Raw genomic sequence first — 19,985 nt, forward strand, 5'->3', positions numbered from 1 at the left:
TTGTCAAGACGTCGATAACGTCGGATCAAAACAAATTGTCAATGCGTAGGAAAAAGATATAGTTCCTTACATTTTCTACATTAATTTCATAAAAAAAAGCCATTTGCCAATGTAATAAAAAGAATAACTAATCGCCGTATTTGAATATCAAAAATAAGACAACTTGTGACCGAACGCCGCTATGGATTAAACTCGTGCTGCGCACTCGTTTAATCCATGCGTCGTTCGGTCACGCGTTGTCTTATTTTTGATATTCAAATACGGCGATTAGTTATACTATAATTATAAGTACCTTTACACAGTCACAGGGTAATATCAGCAATCTTTGCACGTGTAGATGTTTTGTTTATGGTTTGCTGAAACCAGTTCGGGTACCAGAATGAAAATATACTAATTTTTAACCGAATACGGAATACCATTACGGATACGATTTATTTTCGTGTATTGAATATTAATGGAGAACACCAATAAAGATCACACACAACAAAAATAAAATACCAAATAACAATTGTTTCATTTACCTTCATAACACACTGACTTGACTTTAAAAAATAGAAATTTTGATCATGTCATTACTGGTTCATGGAATAAGTTTGAGTTATTTCCCTTTGAACATAATTGTGGTTTAACACAGTATTCTAACTGAAGACTGGAAAAACTTCTCTAAAATAAGATTATAAGATATGATGTAACACAGTCAGTGTATATCTTTTTTCAATTTATAGTCATATATAATTAAAAGTGCCAAATTCTTTTTCTTTCATTTGTCACAAACTAATAAAGATCTACACAATGTAATGTAATGAAATATATCCTATCTAAATATATTATTATAGTTCTATATAAAGCATTCATATAAACTATTTTATACAGAATAACAAACAAACCTACCACAAAAGTCTTCAAACAATTTACCAAAGAAAAGAAAACAAAAATCCAAAATGTCCTTTATCATTAACTAATACTATTTGTCTAAAAAATCTTTTAAAAATTGAGTAATTTCCTTTTGTACAGATATTGATTAATTTATCAAAAGTTTAATTCTTGGGAAAGGGCTATAACTTATCAATGAGAAAAGCTAAAATTGAACTTGACCTTTATTTTGTCACAAGAAACAACATATTTAAATTTAAACAAGAATTTGTCCATAGTAGACGGATGCTCCAGTCTCGCACTATCAATGTCTATGTTTAGTGGACCGTGAAATTGGGGTAAAAAAATCTAATTTGATATTCAAATTTGAAAGATTATATCATAGGGAACATGTGTACTAAGTTTTAAGTGGATTGGACTTTCATCAAAAACTACCTTGACCAAAAACTTTAACCTGAAACTCGCACTATCATTTTCTATGTTCAGTGGAGTCAAAAATCTAATTTGGCAATAAAATTGAAAAATCATATCAAAGGGAACAAATGTACTAAGTTTCAAATTGATTGGACTTCAACTTCATCAAAAACTACCTGGACCAAAAACTTTAACCTGAAGCGGGACAGACGGACGGACAAACACACAGACACACAGACCAGAAAACATAATGTCCCTCTACTTTCATAGAGGGGGCATGACAAAAATCTTCTTAGGGTTTTTATGAAATGAAATGAAAGGACACTGTTTGGCAGCCACTGCCTGCCGTACATCCCCAAATCAACAAATTAATTTTACTTCGAAAATCTGGTTAAAATTCACATCCTTGATATTTAAGAACATGTACAGCTATTAGATTCGTGTGCCTTGCAATATTTTCTTGACGAGTATAACATCAGTTTGTGACTTGAATATCTGGAAATGTTCTTGGATTGGATGTATAGATTGTTATAATCAATGCACTATATTTTTTTCTATCTCAAAGTCAGTGAATGATCAACTTTTTAGATTTAGATATCAAGTCAGTGCCTTTCATTTCCATGCAATCTTTACCCAAAAGACTAATAATGCACGCATTGCTAGATATATAAAACATGAAGATATCTAGAAGACATTTTCTCTGTAGTCATTCCAGATATTTTAAATGTGATTGCTAGATTAATTGACAGGTTGTTTACTTTATGTCCAGTGGCAAATGTTTCATTGATGTTTAGGTTGTCCACCTCAACTCACTCTTTCTATGGAAATGCATTTTCATTTCATTTCCATGCTCTTACTTAATTCAATACTGAGTGACCACTGTCCTTTTTAGACCATGATGTTGGCATTTCACATGGCAATGATCATTACAAATTTTATGACAAACTGTTCTACTTTTTTTCTCTTCTGGTTAACTTTCCTTTCCTTGATGGTAATGTTCGATTGGCTGCTTCTTTTTTGCTGTACATTTTCAAATTGAAAGATATGTGTAATTTTGCACAGATGTCTCAGGTTTCAATGGATGCAATATTTTTATAACTGAAACTTGTTCCAATGCAGAAATAATTACTACAAATTGAACCAAATTTTTACTGTTATATGTGAAAAAAATAATCACAATACCTTTTTTTGTTGCTTACAGTTTCCATTTATCCATTATAATTTTAAAGATATTAGGCAAAAACACTTAAATCTGTCAACAATCGTTATTTAAAGGCAATAACTCCTTGCTGATGAGTGATCTAATCATATAAATAATATTGACACTTTTGAAGATCTTGTTTTGATGATCACTTTTGCCTTTACATGTTATAGTTTCTACTCATCTAATTAAGTTGTCAGATGATATTTTTGGTAGAAACAGTAAGTACATGATGTAGGTTGATCTCTGATAAATTTTGTCCTTTTATATTTGCTTGTTCTCTTATGGTTTGAAGATTCAAGAAAATGGATTTTATCCTAATGTTCTATGTTTAATTGATTGTTAAAAATAGATGTTTGTTGACAGACAGGCAGATACCACAAATTATATATCTAAGGATCATCCCCCCCCCCCCCCCCTAATTTTGTTGGAATTGGTTCAGTTCAGTTCTTTCAGCCAGCATGTTCAGCAGAGAAGTTCTTTGAAAAAGTCATGACGGACACAAAAAATAGTCCAAAATATGTTAAGAAGTCATCCAATGGTTTCTATTATTTGGCACTTTTTGTATTGCTTATAATTTTTGACCTTATCAGTTTTTACCCAAGTCCAACAAATATTCATTTTGGGGCCTCTTATAGCTGACTATGCAATATTGGATTTGCTCATTGTTGAAGGCTGTACAATGACCTATAGTTATTAGTTTCTGTGTTATTTGGTCTCTTTGTGGAGAGTTGTCACATTGGCATTCACACCACATTTTCTTTTTTTTTTATAAAGTTTTAAAATAATAGGCTAAAACATGAAAATTAACTAAAAACTGTCATTTAAGGGAAATAACTCCCACACAAATAATTTTGGTGAAAATTGTGAGGAGGAAGATCTTGGCATTCTGAACAATTTTGATTTTTCATATTTTCTCTACCTTTTAGTTGTGACAGTTTTCAAGATAAAAGACCATGAATACATTTTAACTCTTGTTCTTTTTTAAGTCTGGTGTACATGCTTGTTTATTGACCAGAATAAAACACAAATTTTATACAAGATACATACCCTAAGGATCGCGACAGATCACTCATCCCAAGTTTTGTTAAAAGTGGTTCTGTAGTTTCAGAGAAAAAGTTCTTTGAAAAGTATGGAGACGACAGAAATAAACAACAGACGCAAAATGATGGCAATGACCTACATGGCCTTATCATCAGTCATATTTAATAACTCATTTTTTTTGTCAGATTACTTATAAAAGCTAATTGTTCTAAAGATTTTTTTAATTCATAAAAAGAATAAAATTAGGTTTAAGTCCTTCTCTTTTTTTTTATCATTGAATAATAATCTTTAATCAGAATGCTGAAAAATACATGCTTATAAGACATTCTCTTAAATATTTTAAAAGACATTTATCTTTCTTCCGATATCAACAAGTCCTTAAATCATGTACATGATATAATCACAGATCATTGATACATCTTCACCTTTCTACCTCTATATCTAAATATAAACTTAAAATTATGTCATCTTTTATTCTGAATTATTTGTCACTAAAATATTGAACATAAAAGTGATACATTTATTTATATCAAGTTTCCAAAAATTTCTTCAAACTTTTCTCTATCTACAACTTTGCCTCTATTCACAAAAAGATAAAACTTCTGATCATTTGAAAAAAATGTTATTAATTTATAAATGTCACTTTTCACATCTTCTCCACTGTCTGAGAAAGGAACAATCTCCTCTCGTTTGAAAATTTGATCCTCACGTTTGCCCCAGAAATTCAAATGTGAAATCATTACTTTTGTCATATCCTCATTTACACCAATAATACCTGTGATGTTTTGTATATACATACTGATATAATACAAAGAAACTGTGGCAGATATTGAAAGTCCAACACATGCAGCAATAACATTAAAATCAGCTAGTTGAGAATGAAACATAAATAATGAGTATGGAACCAAGGCAAATGTAAATCCAGTCTGGTATATCTTTAACATTGACAAAATTTTTGCCACTTTAATTGGTTTAAAGAAATAAATGGTTTTATATTTCCTCTTTGCAATATTTGGATCAAACTCTGGCTTTTTTTTCTTGAAAGGATCAAATGTCTCTGGGTATTCTGAAGATGGATAACAGCGACTAGGGAAGTAAGTCAATCTGTTTAATTTGTTTGTAAACAAAACTTTTCCACTGTTTCTTTTTAAACAAGGTGAACTCATACATCTTTTGATCACAGCATTTCTCCATTGTTTCGTGAGGACCGCACTCCTGTAAAAAAAAATATAATTGTTTTAAATGATATTGAATTAAATGATCGAAATAAGCTGTAAAATAATGTATAAACCACTTGGTAACTTTTTTAAATTTTTGGTTCATTTATATAATTCAAAGTTTTTTTAGTGTGATGTCCATTTTAGCTGAACTAGTACACCTTATTGTTTAGGAGCCAGCTGAAGCACTTCTCCAGGTGCAGGTTTTCTTGGCTGTGTTAAAGACCAATAGATAGCCTTGATCTGTTACACCTTATTTTTTAGGAGCCAGGTGAACCACTACTCCAGGTGCAGGTTTTTCTTGCCTGTGTTAAAGACCAATAGATAGCCTTGATCTGTCTTCTGCTCTTTGGTCTGTTGGTTTTCTCTTTAACACATTCCCTGTTTCCATTCTCAGTTCTGTTTCGTTTTCTCTTGGAAATTATAGGTCTTCCTTGCATTTTGTATAAATGTAGGGTTTTGTATATATGCAGGAATAAGAATCAATATATTAAAGGCAACTCTGATCTTGCTTCTTAAAATGTTACATATACCCGGTATGAAAGGGGCAATACCTTTTTATACCTTTTTATGTTAACCTGTCATGGCCTTTTTCAAGGTGTTGTTAACTTTTATCTGAGATAAATTTAAACTGATGACTGTTTTAATTTCAACCCTATGTGTTAACTGTTAATATCAGCATTTTTTAATATGTTGTTAACTGTTGTTGCTAAAATCGAGGTGTTGTTAACATGTTAATTGACCTCCTATTGTAAATACACGGTCTGGGGTAAAATATGTTAAAGTTGACACAGAAAATACGCAACGTTAAAACCCCTCCGGTTACAATTTTCATGTTGTAACAGTTGATATGCATGTTATTTTTTTATGTGAACTTTTGTACACAAAGGTTTCCTCTATTTTGTGTTGCAAATATTTATTTTCATTTTTATTCAATTCTGTCCCCTCCCCTACCCCCACCCTTCCCCTTCTACAAAAACTTGGTCTCATCTCAATCTCAATATGATTATAATTGTTTTGTTGTTAAGTTATATTATTTACACGTTACTCTTTTGGTTGGAAAACGGACAATTTATTTGTGGAAATATAATACACGGGAAATTGTCGGTCATATTCCGATGCAAGCACGGTGTTTATATCTGTAGCATAGGCTAATAGGGTTTATCTTTGTGAATTTCTACACACGGCTCATTGAGGTAGGAACAATGTGTTAGTGATTAGGCCTAGTTTGTTTAGATATGTTATTAGATTTTCGATACTTAATGAAAAGTTTTCACGATAAATAACATATATCATACCTAGCAAAGGTGCCAGAACTCCACACGTTCATCTTTGGTAATTGATGGGAGACAATCTACGATTTAAAAGAAAATTTATTTGAAACAGGTAAGAGTTAATTCCCTTCGTTCATTCAATACAAGATAATATTACTTCACATTCGTTCGATTGGTTCCTACAGAATTGAGAATATTGGCCATAAAATAAAAAATAAGGAAACATTATTGAATAAAGTAGTCACAGAGAATAATTGGGTGCAAAAGTATAAAGAAAACAATGGGAATTAAATAATTGGGTAATACAATACCGGCAAATCAAACCAAATATTTTATTGTCGTATACATTTTAGTGTGTGACCAACATGTATTAACACAATAAACATATTAAATCAGAAAATCATTTTTTGATATCAGAAACTAAGTAATAAATAGTAAAACGGCACCTCATAGATATACAAACATATCAAACATACACAATAGAAACAAAATCAAAATTTATAAAAGCAAACAATACTGATTACACACAAAATGAACGATTGATAAATTTATTAATAATTATATATATACATTATTTGCTAAACAAACAAAAAACAATTTTAGTAAATAAGTTATAGCATATACATAGACAAAACAAACATAAGAAAAACTCAACAAATATAATATGCATGTTAAAACCAGTTATTGGTCTCCATGCTCAGTTCTCATGATGACGCTTTAAAAAAAAACTGTGTTTATATCATTTGGTTTTGATGGATTTAGTATAATTGTAAGCCAAAAAAGTGTCCCATGAAATTGTGTCCTCTAGAACATTATTTCACAGTTCAGCCGTGAAATTTTGTTCAAGGGACAAAATATCACATTTGTAAACCATAAAATAGTGTCTCCCTTAGTGAAAAATTGTCCCTAGTACTTGCACATAATTTCATGGATGTTATATAAAAATATGTCACAAAGGACAATATTTCATAGTGTAGCTATTTTTTTCTGTCCCTATTGAAGGGAAATAATTTAGAAATCATTGAAATGTTTTAATCAATTAGTTTTAAAATAATAGTTGAAATTTAAATAAAGACAACACAGATGTGAACAAAAATGGAAAGTGATAAATATAAACAGCTGTATAATTATGTGTGTGATGGTCAATACCCTCCAGAATTTGAAAATAATGATAGATCATTTAAAAGGAAGGCAAAGCAGTTTCACATTAAAAACAATGAAATGTATTATATCAATGTTGACAAAAAACAAAAACACAAGAGCAAACATTAAAACTTGATATTCAATCATAATTGCAATCAAGCATTTATGAATATTATTCCTGACATTTTTGATTTTGTTAAAAAGGATAATTCAAAGATGTTAAAACAATTCATAGATTCCTATTGCTTATTTAAATACAAATGTCAATTTAGTCTTATTATTTTTTGTTAAATAAATTTTTTGGTATAAGACAGGACTTTTATGCAATATGGACATGATTTTACTATGAAAAAATGTCCAACGAAGGTCACAATAGAATCTCTTGCCAAGGGACACTTTTACATAGAGGTGGACAATATTTTATAATAAAATTATGTCCTGGACCAAATTTCATAGATCATGTCTGTGAAATTTTGTTCATGGGACATAATTTTATGGGGGACACTATATAATCCTACATAATCACGAGTTTATCAGTTAAGTTTTGTAATGCATTATATGTCTCTGGTTAAGTTAAAATTAACATATTTTTCGGTATAATATTTAAGAAAGATTTCTCTTTTATTTTTATTAAATCAGTTTACAAGTATAAAAATATGGAATACGTCATTTAATACATTACATATTATTTTACATTTTCTTTCGTTTGTTGGTATTATTATTTTTTTGCATATCGCGGCCAGTTTCTATTAAAAGACAAGATTGCTTATTCTAAATTTGGTTAACATTTTTCGATTGTCATATGACAAAAAAAAAAATTCGCGCGGATATTGTTGATCATTGTTATTAAATGAAACATGGCAACATTTATGGAACAAGAACTCACCGTAAACGGTCATTGCTACTGCTACTCAATGACCATGGCGTGACTCTCAATACATACTGAGAGATTTGCAGTGAACAAATAAACATGCTTTTTACAGTCGATACGCAAATTGTTTATAAATCTATGACATTGATCCACCTGAACGATGACGTTTATGAAGACAAATTAAAAAGATAAATTCGAAATTGAAAAAAAATAGTTATGTTGCATCATCCGCCAGTGATGCGACAGTTCACAGGATCAGAAGGAACAGACATGTATACTGCTTTTTATTTGTTGCTTAGATAGAACCTGAACCATTTTGATAATTTATAGTGTCACATTAAGAACAACAAATTAAGGTCTGTAAATGGGGATGATTTATATTTTAGACTGGGGAACAAATGTCTTGTTTTAGTTTTAATTATGTCTTGAAAGGGGTTTAAGTTTGAGTTCAGTGACCGCAAGTACTTTCCGATTGAAATAAACATATCTTTTTAAAAGTTGCAACACATCGAATATATCAAATTAAACAGGAATTTCTGTTTACAGTTTTCCTACTAAATGTACTATTGAAATATAAAACCATGCTAAAATATGATATAGTAAGACTTTAAGAGTTAACTCGGGCGAAAACAAAAACAGAAAAAAAACAACCGTCCAAGTTATGGTCGATGGCATGCTTTTGGAGATAACCAGCCCCGTAGTCAGTACTTTTGTGTCTTTGTGGAATATCATTGATGTGTTCATTTTCTGTAAACTAACTGTTAATAAGATATCTAATTATTCGAACGGTTTTCGCTTTTTGTTGCTTTTAAACTTCATAGTTGATTTGGCCAACCAATTGTTTCAATTATAGCGCCACTGATGATTCTTGTGTATAGACGAAGCGCGCGTCTGGTGTAACATATATTGTCTGGTGGCTGCTCTTATGTGGTTTTAGGCTAGACTTTACAATGTTTTACACCAAGACAGAATGCATCTTTAATATCTTTTTTTTTTTTATCATTTGAAAGATTTTTTTTATTTTGCGGTCAATAAGATAAGAATTTTTTTTTGTTTTTGTTTAAGATAAGAATTTTATTAATCTAATCAAGAACCCGTAAAGAGCATCATTTTACAACACAATATGATTGGAAAAAGCAAAACAGAAAACTAATACATACTGTAACGTTATGGACAGGATCAGAGCCTAACACAACATGTGTTTTATATAACTATTATATTAAATCTTATAACAATAAAATACTAAATTATTTCATATATTTTGTTTACATCTGGATCTTATTTCTAAACCTTTAATAATGTAATTTCCTAGGCACATGAGAGTTGGTAAATGCTCATTTGTGAACAGCCAGAAATATTTCTTATCATTAGGTAGTTCTTTAAAATTAGTACAAAAAGTGATAACTTTATCAAATAATAATTTCCTCTGTTCATCATATAATGGACAATTTACTGTAAAATGGGTCTCATCTTCAATAGAATTTGATCCATGTGATAAGCAGTGATGAAATAGACGTTGAGTTATCTCTATGTATTTTTTACTATATCTATCTTTCTCAATTTTCAGATCATGAGCACTTATTCTCATTTTACATATAGCTCTTCTTATACTAAAATCTTTAATTGATAAAAAAGCCTCCTTTACAAAGTCAGTCTTGAGGTTGAAATAATTCTCTAATTTACTATTACCTTGTGATAAGGTTTCAGATCTTTTGACCAACCAAAATGTTTTAAAACTATTACAAAGTTTACATTTTACAAATTTAATTAATTTATTGAGCTTTGTATCTAAATTTTGTATATCAAGTGATTGAAGTACATATTTCATAGATGAATACCAACAATTAATGTTTTCTGCATCTAAAATTTTATTACAAACATAAGCATCATAAAGTAACCCTTTGTCCAACTTGTTAAGCCTGTGTACATATTTTACCATGGATATAATGACAGAAAAATAAAGAGGAAATCTTGCAACCTCTGATAACACTGCTAAATTTGAGGCTTTCTTATTTACACCAAGAATATACTTTAAATATCTGAAATGTGATTTTTCCAAATAATCATTTATGTAGATTAATTCAAATAGATAATCACTTTTTTCTTGCAAGCAGCAGAGTTAATTTTAAATGAACCCCAAATTATACTACAATATAATAAAATTGGTTTTATTGTGTGATCATATAAATGAATTGCAGTATCAATACTTGGATTACAAGCTGACATGGATTTTTGTGATTTAAATTTTGCCTTTAAGGATTTTTTGAATAGCTCTTCTTTCCCCTGTTGAAAAAGACCACTAGAAGTAAAGAATATCCCTTAATATTTACATTTATTAACACATTCTATAGCCTCTTTATCTAAATAAAATGATTCCTTTACAAATTTTCCAGGCTTGTTTTAAAAAAATTAAAACTTTTGTTTTGGACAAGTTTACATCTAGACACCAGTCAATACAATAAGTATGCAATATATCAAGTCGGTTTTGAAGACCTTTTTTTGTGTTTGATAATACAATAATGTCATCAGCGTACATAAGACAATCAATTCTACGCCCATTGATATCAACAGCATCTGGACTTGGCTCAAATTTTGGAGGCAGATCGAACATCCCCTTGTCTTACCCCAACTAGTGAACTGAAAGATGGTGTCATTACATTGCCCACTTTCACAGACATTTCATTCTTGCTGTACATATCTGTAACCTTACATATTTGGTAAGGTTACACACCTACTTAAAATATTAATTTATTTAGGTTGAGATACTAGATTTATAAATTGCTTTTTTTAATATTTAAGTCAATGTCCTTTATAAAAATCTAGGAACATGTAAGTGTCATGGATATAAATGGTCATATATCATCAGGGTTCTCAAGGGCAACATCCACTCATATAGTCATGTACTTTGTTTAATTAACTCAATAAATGTACTATTACCAGTCATCACGAAACATGGTCCTAATAATATCTAAAAATTAGAATGAAAAACTGAACTTAATTTAACGTTAATAGTATTGCTATAATATTGAACAGATGTATCATGTTAATTAACCAGTCGAGAGAATGTAAAATTTCACGAGCCGTAATGTCATACCCCGGCGGCGTTAAAAAATGAACGATATTCATTTGATTAAAGATCATTACAGTAAATTGGTGAAAAATACAATGGCTATCAACCCGTCAAAACCCAGGATTCTTACATAAGGTGTAATTAAGAAGATAACTTGGTATGTTGGAAGAATTGCTTATATGCTGATAAAGGAGAAATACTGAAAACTTTAATAAACATTTAACCGTATTTACCAAAGATAGTCTTCAGTTTCTCACACTAACTGGAATGACACCTGGTACATGGATTTTGTAATGTTTTAATAATTGACAGTAATTTATATACATAGTGTCTAAATGTCTTTGACCATTTTTACATCAGAGGCCCCTGAGGGGCCTCGGGTGTATTGCCATCGCCTACTTTTCAAAGATCTTCAAAGATCAAAGAGATGCGTATATAATTAGTGTTGGGATAATAACCGACATTATGAACCCGCGAACATTATAGTGCAGAATAAAATTCCTTGTCTCTTCTTTTATATTCATGTTTTCAATGGATACTCAGATTTTTTTAAATGCAAATTAATAACATGAAAATGTTTTGTCGTTAGAAATATTCGTATATCAATCAAACGATCTTCAATATCAATGATATACCGAAATATTATTGTCGCGGATGAATACCACCTATGCATATTCATCAAGTGAGCAAGAGCGAGAAGATAAACGAGAGAAAATCAATTCACGCAATTACACACAGAAAGGTAATTATATTTCAATTATTTGATTTAGAGTAACATCTTTAAACCGTTTGTAGCATATTTGTCTATAATATTAACGAAGCAAAATCAGGAATATTTAATCTGACACAATATTAAAATAATTTGTCAGGCCGCGTCCCCCGCAGCCATTTTGAAAATACCAGCAGATTGGGTAGGAGTAACAAGAACCTGCAAGGCCTTTAAAGATAAGGTTACTTTCATTGTATTCTTTAATGGAATCAGTTTTTTTTTCAAAGATCTCAACAATTTTTGAAGTTAAATTTCTTTTCTTCGTAAATAACAAGTAGATTGATCACTTGGACACGCACGTGCACGTGGAACTATTTTCTGTTTTTTTAATTAAGGTGCTGTTTCGGATTTTCGCTCCTTCTCCGACTTAGTTACTTGCATTAGTATATTTGAATAATTATGTCCCTTGACTAGTAAAAAAGCGGATTTTGTTAATGAATTTGTAAGTAATTCTTATATATAATTATTGGTTGAAATAATTGTATTTTATGTAATATTCAGAGAATCTTCGACTTCTTATTCTTCCAATAGAGATGGACTATTTTTGAGTGTCAATTATGACTCTTGCTCATAAAAGCAAGAGTCTTATTTTACACTGAAAGTGAAAGTAAAATGTCTGAATTTACTAGCCACTAGATATATTTGGAGAATCCTTACAGTTTTAGAGGTATATATAAATATAGATTAACTGTTCTGTTTTTTAAGTCTTCCTTGTAGTATTGTATAATTTTGACCATACATGTCACTAGTCCAAATAAACGTCTTGAAAGGCTATTATATTTTTTTTCTTTGACGCCTTACTTCGAGTCCAAATAATTATGACGTCTTGAAAGGCTATTAAATTTTTTTCTTTTACGCCTTACTTCGACGTCGGAAGTAAGGCGTCAAAGAAAAAAAATATAATAGCCTTTTAAGACGTCATAATTATTTGGACTAACATGTCACATGTACATGTATTGCCAAAATTATTAAGTTGTGTAACCATATCCATGTAAAATTTTAGGTATTTGAATTAGACATTTGTTCACGCATACATGAGTACTTGAGCAAATACAATCAGTTAAATTTCACTACGAGCACCCATGAGATCTTAAATTGAGCAAATATGATCACTTACATTTATGAGTAAAATTTTAGCTAGATCTACTCAATTGAGTTAGATATATCAATTTTGAGACTAATCTAAATGGTTATTTGAGCACACATGTGGCTATTTATACTAAGAGGGATATTGGGATTCTACATGTCAGTAAACTTAGCAAATCTTTATCATGTTTATTGAGTCAAACCTATGAGCCCTATACCCTGCATATGACTGCAAGAGATATTTTAAATGTTTTCCAGAACCCTAGATTAAAAGTTGAACTGCAACATTGCAAAGGGTTAGTGTATTATTTTATTTTATCAAAATGTTAAAATTGAGAATGAAAATGGGGAATGTGTCACAGAGACAACAACCTGACCAAAGAAAAAAAAACAACAGCAGAAGGTCACCAACAAGTCTTCAATGTAGCGAGAAATTCCCGCATCCGGAGGCGTCCTTCAGCTGGCCCCAAACAAATATATACTAGTTCAGTGATAATGAACGCCATACTAATTTTCAAATTGTACACAAGAAACCAAAATTAAAATAATACAAGACTAACAAAGGCCAGAGGCTCCTGACTTGGGACAGGCGCTAAAATGCGGCAGGGTTAAACATGTTTGTGAGATCTCAACCCTCCCCCTATACCTCTAGCCAATGTAGAAAAGTAAACTCATAACAATACGCACATTAAAATTCAGTTCAAGAGAAGTCTGAGTCTGATGTCAGAAGATGTACATGTAACCATAGTCTAGAAAATAAACAAAATGACAATAATACATAAATAACAACAGACTACTAGCAGTTAACTGACATGCCAGCTCCAGACTTCAATAAAACTGACTGTAAGATTATGATTTCATCATATGAATATCAAGCACAATCCTTCCCATTAGGGGTTTAGTATCATACCATCATAACATATATGAGAAGAACATAACCAGTGTCATGCCAACAACTGTTTTTTAAATGAATGTGTTTAGTTCCGATGCAAAGACCCTATACGTGAATTAATATTAACGCCAAAATATGCAATCTTTAATGACCTGACAACAGTATCGTTACTAAATCCCTCTTAATAAGTCTATTCAAAGGTTTTGTTAGTTTCTGAGGTGAATACTGACACCTTTGTGCTTTATAAAGAATATTTCCATAAAAAATTGGATGTGAAATACCTGAACGTATAAGAAGTCTGTATGTTGAGCTATATTTACGAATAATGTCCTTATACCGCTGATAAGATTTAGTAAATGTTGTGACTAGTTTGTGATATGGAAAACCCTGGTGTAATAATTTTTCAGTAATACATAAATTTCTCTCGTTAAAATCTAAAACATTGTTACATACATGAGAGAATCGTACAAGTTGAGATACAGTGTATATAAACACCGTAAGATGGTGACAAGGGAACGTCACCATCTAAAAATGGATAGTTAACGATAGGAAATGAAAAATCATCTCTTTTATCATAAATTTTAGTATGTTAAATGTTTAAATTGTTTAATGTTTTTGTTTATTTATTATTCTGTGGAAATTTAAATCTCAAGAATCTTTCTGTGAGTTTGCATGAATAATTCCATGTTTTAATTTGTACCAGAAGCCCAAGTCACGCATAAGTTAACATGGATTTAAAATGTCCACGATTAAAACCACATGTACATGTATATTCTAGATTATTCAAACAAAATGTTCAGCAACATTTAAAGGAACCTTTCTATTTTTAATTCCCAAACATAATTGTTATTACATAAACAACTTTGTTTTAAAACAGTTTAGATTTCTATCAAATTGGATGAGAATCCAGGAGTTTTAAAGGGGGAGGGGTCTAGCAAGTCAACATTTTGGGTAAAACTATATAAAAAAAGGACTACGCATTTACCATACATGGAGCTCCTCGAAAAGGGCAAGCCTTCAGTTCTTTCCTCCCCCCAAAAGTCTGCCTTAGCAATTTTAAACACTCTTACGCTGTCTATTCATGTAGCTGTACATTGGAGCCTATGAGACTACAATCTGAGTAAACTGGAGTAGACATCTGAATCACAGAAAATCAACCTATAGATATATTCATGTATAAATTGATAATTAAATTTTAACCAATTTATACATTTTTTATACGACCGCAAAATTTGAAAAAATTTTCGTCGTATATTGTTTAAATTTGTTTTTGACAATTTTTTGTTCATTTAAAAATATAGGGACAACAGAGTTGGTGTATGTGGGTTCGATTCCCACCCTAGGCATTCATTTATATTGGCTGGTGCAAAGCGGGCAGTTTAGCTTAGTGGCCCCACACTGACTCTGTTGTTCATATGTCACTTAAAAAAATCAGGCGGCCTTCTTCCGGTCTTGCCATCTTTATTTTTATATTTGTAAATCATACACAACAAAACTATTGAATAATTGTGAAAATTATACCACAGATAACTATGGTAAAACTTTAATTGTTGTTGGAATAATTAAACTTGGCTGCCATCCAAGATCCAAAAATTTTATATTGATGAATTATATATATCAGATTTGGATTCTTTTGGTCACAAAACATTTTGAATGGTAGGTGGTGGCTAAATCTTAATTCTTAATTGCTTAAAGCTTTCGGGTCTGAAAATTGCCCAAAATCATCATATTTTGACAAAATTTGGAACATAAAATGTACTTTTATGAAAAGAACTGATTTATTGAGCGTTATGACTTTAGAAATATACCCATTTGAGAAACCAAATTGTGAACTTTTTGGAGCTTTATGTTTAACTTTATATTTTAGGCCATTTTGGACAAGAAGTGAAACTTGTCCTTTGAATCAGTGGTTTCACACTAACAGGGATGATTCCAGGTGTTTTCAAATGGGTCCGTTGGACATCAAATTCGGAATTTTTATTCTAATTGGGAATTTTTTAAGCATAAAATCTAAGACGAAATAACATTATTTTCCTGTAAAAACGGCAAAAGAATATTATTAAGTTAAACCTGTACACTAATGTTCATGTAAGTTGTAACATTTTGAATAATTCTGGATGGGCTACTGTTATTACATGAATATCATTGAACATGATGCACTAGTCTATCATCTTAGCTATGGTTACCTAGCATGCCTAAACCTAATACAAACACATATATTTCAGCTAACATAAACCACTGGAAAAAAATCATTCATCAGGTATTTTTTCAAAAGCAGGTCATCTCTACCTTGATTCAAATGGATTTCAAATTGAACTGGTCAATTGTCGAATTCAGAAAAGCAATTACAAAAGTTCATATACTTAATTGATAAGATATTTAAAGCATTGAACCAGTGTTCTTTAAAATTATTTGAATCATCTTTAAAACTTTTGAAATAGTTCCATAATGATGACATCGTATTTCATGAATAGTCTATCATCAACATTATTTTCAAAAAACGCTCAAACTTTTGTCTTTTGAGGAAATAATTTCTTTTACAAAACAAGTTTTCATCATATTATATAACCAGCTCTGCTGGACGATGTGCTTTTACGAGATCGGCGCCCATTAAACTTTATCCATCAATGTTATATCAAAATTTGAATTTTCTCTCTGCCGAGGTCTGCTTTTACACCCATTTTTAATCAACCTGCTGGGTGATCTGCTTTAACAAGATCGAATACTCCTATAACATATTAATCAATTGAATTCGGCTGATAAAATTGTTTGCCACATTTTGACATAATGAAATCGTTGTTGTTGTCACAACTATAAATATGTAGTTTTATGACAACAAAGATTTGATTTGAATTGAATTGTTAATAAAATGCGATCGTAAACAGCATTCTTATCCGGATTTTAAAACGTTTTGACAACAAACCATGAAAAATTATAGTTGCCTTAATCGGAGACAGAAACTTTTCCGGAAATATCGATTTTTATTTTATTTTCCTGAATTGGGAATTCATTTCTATGTACATTTTTTTGGGGCCGCTGGCCGATTTAAGGGCCGCTCAGCGGCCCTAAACTAAATAGTGGAATCATGCCTGTAAATGTTCCAGAAAGTAGAAGACCTGGCCATGGATACTACATGAACAAACATTGTTAATAAATGTCATTTGTAGAGCAGGATCTGCTTACCCATCCAGAGCACCTGTTGTTTTTAGTGTACTTTTATTTGTCTGCATGTCTTTTTAAGTTTTAGTCATGGAATTGTAAGTTTATTTTCGGTTTATGAGTTTGCTGTTCATCTGGTATCTTTAGCTCCAATATTACAATTTGTCTGTTTTAATATGATTGTCTTGAACCTCCTTAATATCATAGTTCAGTGAGCATTGGTGAGTGACTATATAGCTACTCGAAGAATTGTTTGCTATGTTAATTCTCTATTGTAAGTTATATGCTAACTATTTTTGTATGTGTGCAACTATATGGTCATAATGCAAATCTAACAGTTCTCATTTGACCACATAATCATTGATAATTCACAAAGTTAAGTATCCTAGTTCAAGTCAGTATTTCAGATATAGCATAGCAAATTATATTATTTGTACTATATTGTAAGGTGAACATATCTGTCCGGCAGGTATAATATAAACACATGTCATTTATCAATAATTCAACACAACTTGAGGTCCTCTGATGTTCAGTACTTCAGTACTTTGATTTTATATTGTTGGCTGGAAGTCTATTCATTGATTGACGTTCATTCGGAATATCCTTTTGTGAACTTTTATTCATATTATAGCCCTTTTTTCACTTAATTTGTTAGAATTACTGTTTATATGATTATTTTCCGTATTATTGCAGTTTTTCATAATGCCATCTGTTGTTGGGTCAGTCCAATTGTCTGATATACAGGAGGCCAAGGAGTACATGAAAGGAAAATTACAACCAACACCGCTAGTCCAATTATGGGAACACAAAACTGTGAGTGGTAAACTGTACATTCATCTCTAAAAAGTAAAATCACAAACATACTGAGCTCCGAGGAAAAATCAAAAAGGAAAATCGCAAATAAAATGGCAAGATATTGCATAGCACATTGCACTATAGCACAGTATTGGGCAATAGCAAGAAATTTTCAATTGCTCAGTATTGCACAATAGCAAGAAATATTTTATTGCACAATGGCAAGATCAAATGCTGAAACACATCAACAAACGTCTAAAGAGACTCTTGTTCAATAGCAAATACTAAAAAAGACTATGTATAAGGAAATTGTGTGGCATGATGTCCTTTCCATTATTTTATTTTATTTCCAGATCTTTTTAAAAATGGAAAACTTGCATCCTATTGGTTCCTTCAAACTACGAGGCGCATTAAATGCCATAAGAAAGATACCAATCGAAAAATTGGAACTCGGAATATGTACTGCTAGTGCTGGTAATTTTGCTCAAGGTTTGGCTTGGAATGCAAAGAACATGGATTTAACTTGCAATGTGTTGGTACCAAGTCATGCGCCATTGACTAAAGTATCAGCAGTAGAGAAACTGGGAGGAATTATAACTAAAGTGCAATTTGATAAATGGTGGGAGGCAATCGAGACACATAGCTATGAAGGAATGCAGGGAACATTTGTTCATCCTGTATGTGAACCAGATGTCGTAGCAGGTATATAGCTTTATTATACACTTAGTATGTATTTTCTTAAATCGTTGAGGACGAAAGTCGCATAATTCGAGAAATAGAGGTTACCATCCGGCTGCGACGGTGGGGAACTATTTCAGGGAGAAGACCTGTATGATTCACACAGTATATAATATTTCATGTCAAATTATTGGACTTTAAAAACATTTTTGGCTTCGAGCATCACTGTAGAGTTAAAATATTGTCGAAATGCTCATCTGGTGTAATAAAAATCAACACCATTAAAATTATTCGTGCATTTAAACATAATGTGTTTACAATGAAACACTTTCCTGTTCGTAAATCAATAATAAACAAATATTCATTATTTCAAGGGATAGTATTCGTCCAATGAGGAATTTATAGTTTTTTAAAAGTAAAATAAAACCCCTATTTGGTTTAACCTTGAATAGGAAGTATAACATGGCACTTCCATCATTGAATATCTACAATTCTTTCTAACTGCTTTTAATACAGTTATTGTTTTACTTCTTTGTATCATCGGATGTATAATGTTAATATAAGTATTTGTTATCTACTTCAGGTAATGGGACAATAGGTTTGGAGATAGTGGATTGTATACCTGATATCAGTAACATTATAGTTCCCTATGGAGGAGGAGGTCTGATTTGTGGCATAGCTATAGCTGCTAAAGCACACAATCCAAACATTAAAGTATATGCATGTGAGGTGGAGACAGCTTGTCCATTGAAAGCATCACTAAAAGCTGGGGAACCAGTCGAATTCCCTTATCAGGCCAGTTTTGTAGATGGAATGGGAGGAAAATCTGTTCTGCCTGAAATGTGGCCTCTGGTTAAAAGTCTAGTGACAGATTCGATTGTTGTTAGCCTACAAGAAGTGGCTGATGCCGTTAAGCTTTTGAGTGAGAGAAATCATATAATGGCAGAAGGAGCAGGCGCTGCTACTGTAGCTGCAGCCATGAAAGGTGTTGTGGGAGAGGGTAAAACAGCATGTATAATATCAGGTGGAAATATAGATACAGATAAATATATACAATGTTTACAGGGCAGGGTTCCAGCGTAATAACTGAACATACTGCTGGGGTAAAGGAAGATAAATGACAAAAAAATGTGTATTATTAATTATAACATAATCATTCAAAACAGATATCATATCCGGTCTTACTAATACGTTAGAAGGCATATAGTTCTTTATTTCCTATAAACTCATCTTTAGTCAATTAACTTTATTTTTATGGTCTTGATTTTTTTTTTAATTTTACCTTAATTTTCTGTAAATTAATGTATTAATTAAGTAAGTATATGTCTGTGATGAAACTATTTAAATGATATTTTTTTTAATTATATATTGTTGATATTTTTTTTAATCAAGAATTACACATTTATGTAACATTGCTGTGCTTTGGATATCCGAAAGACCCTGGACAATGTAAAATGTGCTTCTAAAGCCAATCATGCATATCCAAATTCGATTAAAAG

The 19,985-nt window shown here is 31.1% G+C and overlaps 2 protein-coding genes across 4 annotated transcripts; one reads left to right on the plus strand and one right to left on the minus strand.

Moving 5' to 3' along the window:
- Positions 1 to 3,985: 3,985 nt before the first annotated feature.
- Positions 3,986 to 6,158, minus strand: LOC139489486 (transmembrane protein 186-like). Its single transcript, XM_071275927.1, has 2 exons — positions 6,048 to 6,158; positions 3,986 to 4,747 (listed from the first exon to the last, which is right to left on the minus strand). Exons 1-2 carry the CDS (start codon positions 6,077 to 6,079, stop codon positions 4,057 to 4,059), a joined length of 723 nt encoding a protein of 240 aa, XP_071132028.1. The 5' UTR covers positions 6,080 to 6,158; the 3' UTR covers positions 3,986 to 4,056.
- Positions 5,855 to 19,898, plus strand: LOC139489485 (L-threonine ammonia-lyase-like). Of its 3 annotated transcripts, none has more exons than XM_071275923.1 (4): positions 5,855 to 5,945; positions 17,707 to 17,826; positions 18,162 to 18,510; positions 19,070 to 19,898. In XM_071275923.1, exons 2-4 carry the CDS (start codon positions 17,716 to 17,718, stop codon positions 19,567 to 19,569), a joined length of 960 nt encoding a protein of 319 aa, XP_071132024.1. In that variant the 5' UTR covers positions 5,855 to 5,945; positions 17,707 to 17,715; the 3' UTR covers positions 19,570 to 19,898. The 3 variants fall into 3 exon arrangements, with proteins under 3 accessions (XP_071132024.1, XP_071132026.1, XP_071132025.1); XM_071275925.1 differs by lacking the exon at positions 5,855 to 5,945 and adding an exon at positions 5,988 to 6,135; XM_071275924.1 differs by lacking the exon at positions 5,855 to 5,945 and adding an exon at positions 11,168 to 11,264.
- Positions 19,899 to 19,985: the final 87 nt, after the last annotated feature.

Source organism: Mytilus edulis, chromosome 9, assembly GCF_963676685.1.
Source record: "Mytilus edulis chromosome 9, xbMytEdul2.2, whole genome shotgun sequence".
In the NCBI taxonomy this organism is placed as follows: Eukaryota; Metazoa; Mollusca; class Bivalvia; order Mytilida; family Mytilidae; genus Mytilus; species Mytilus edulis.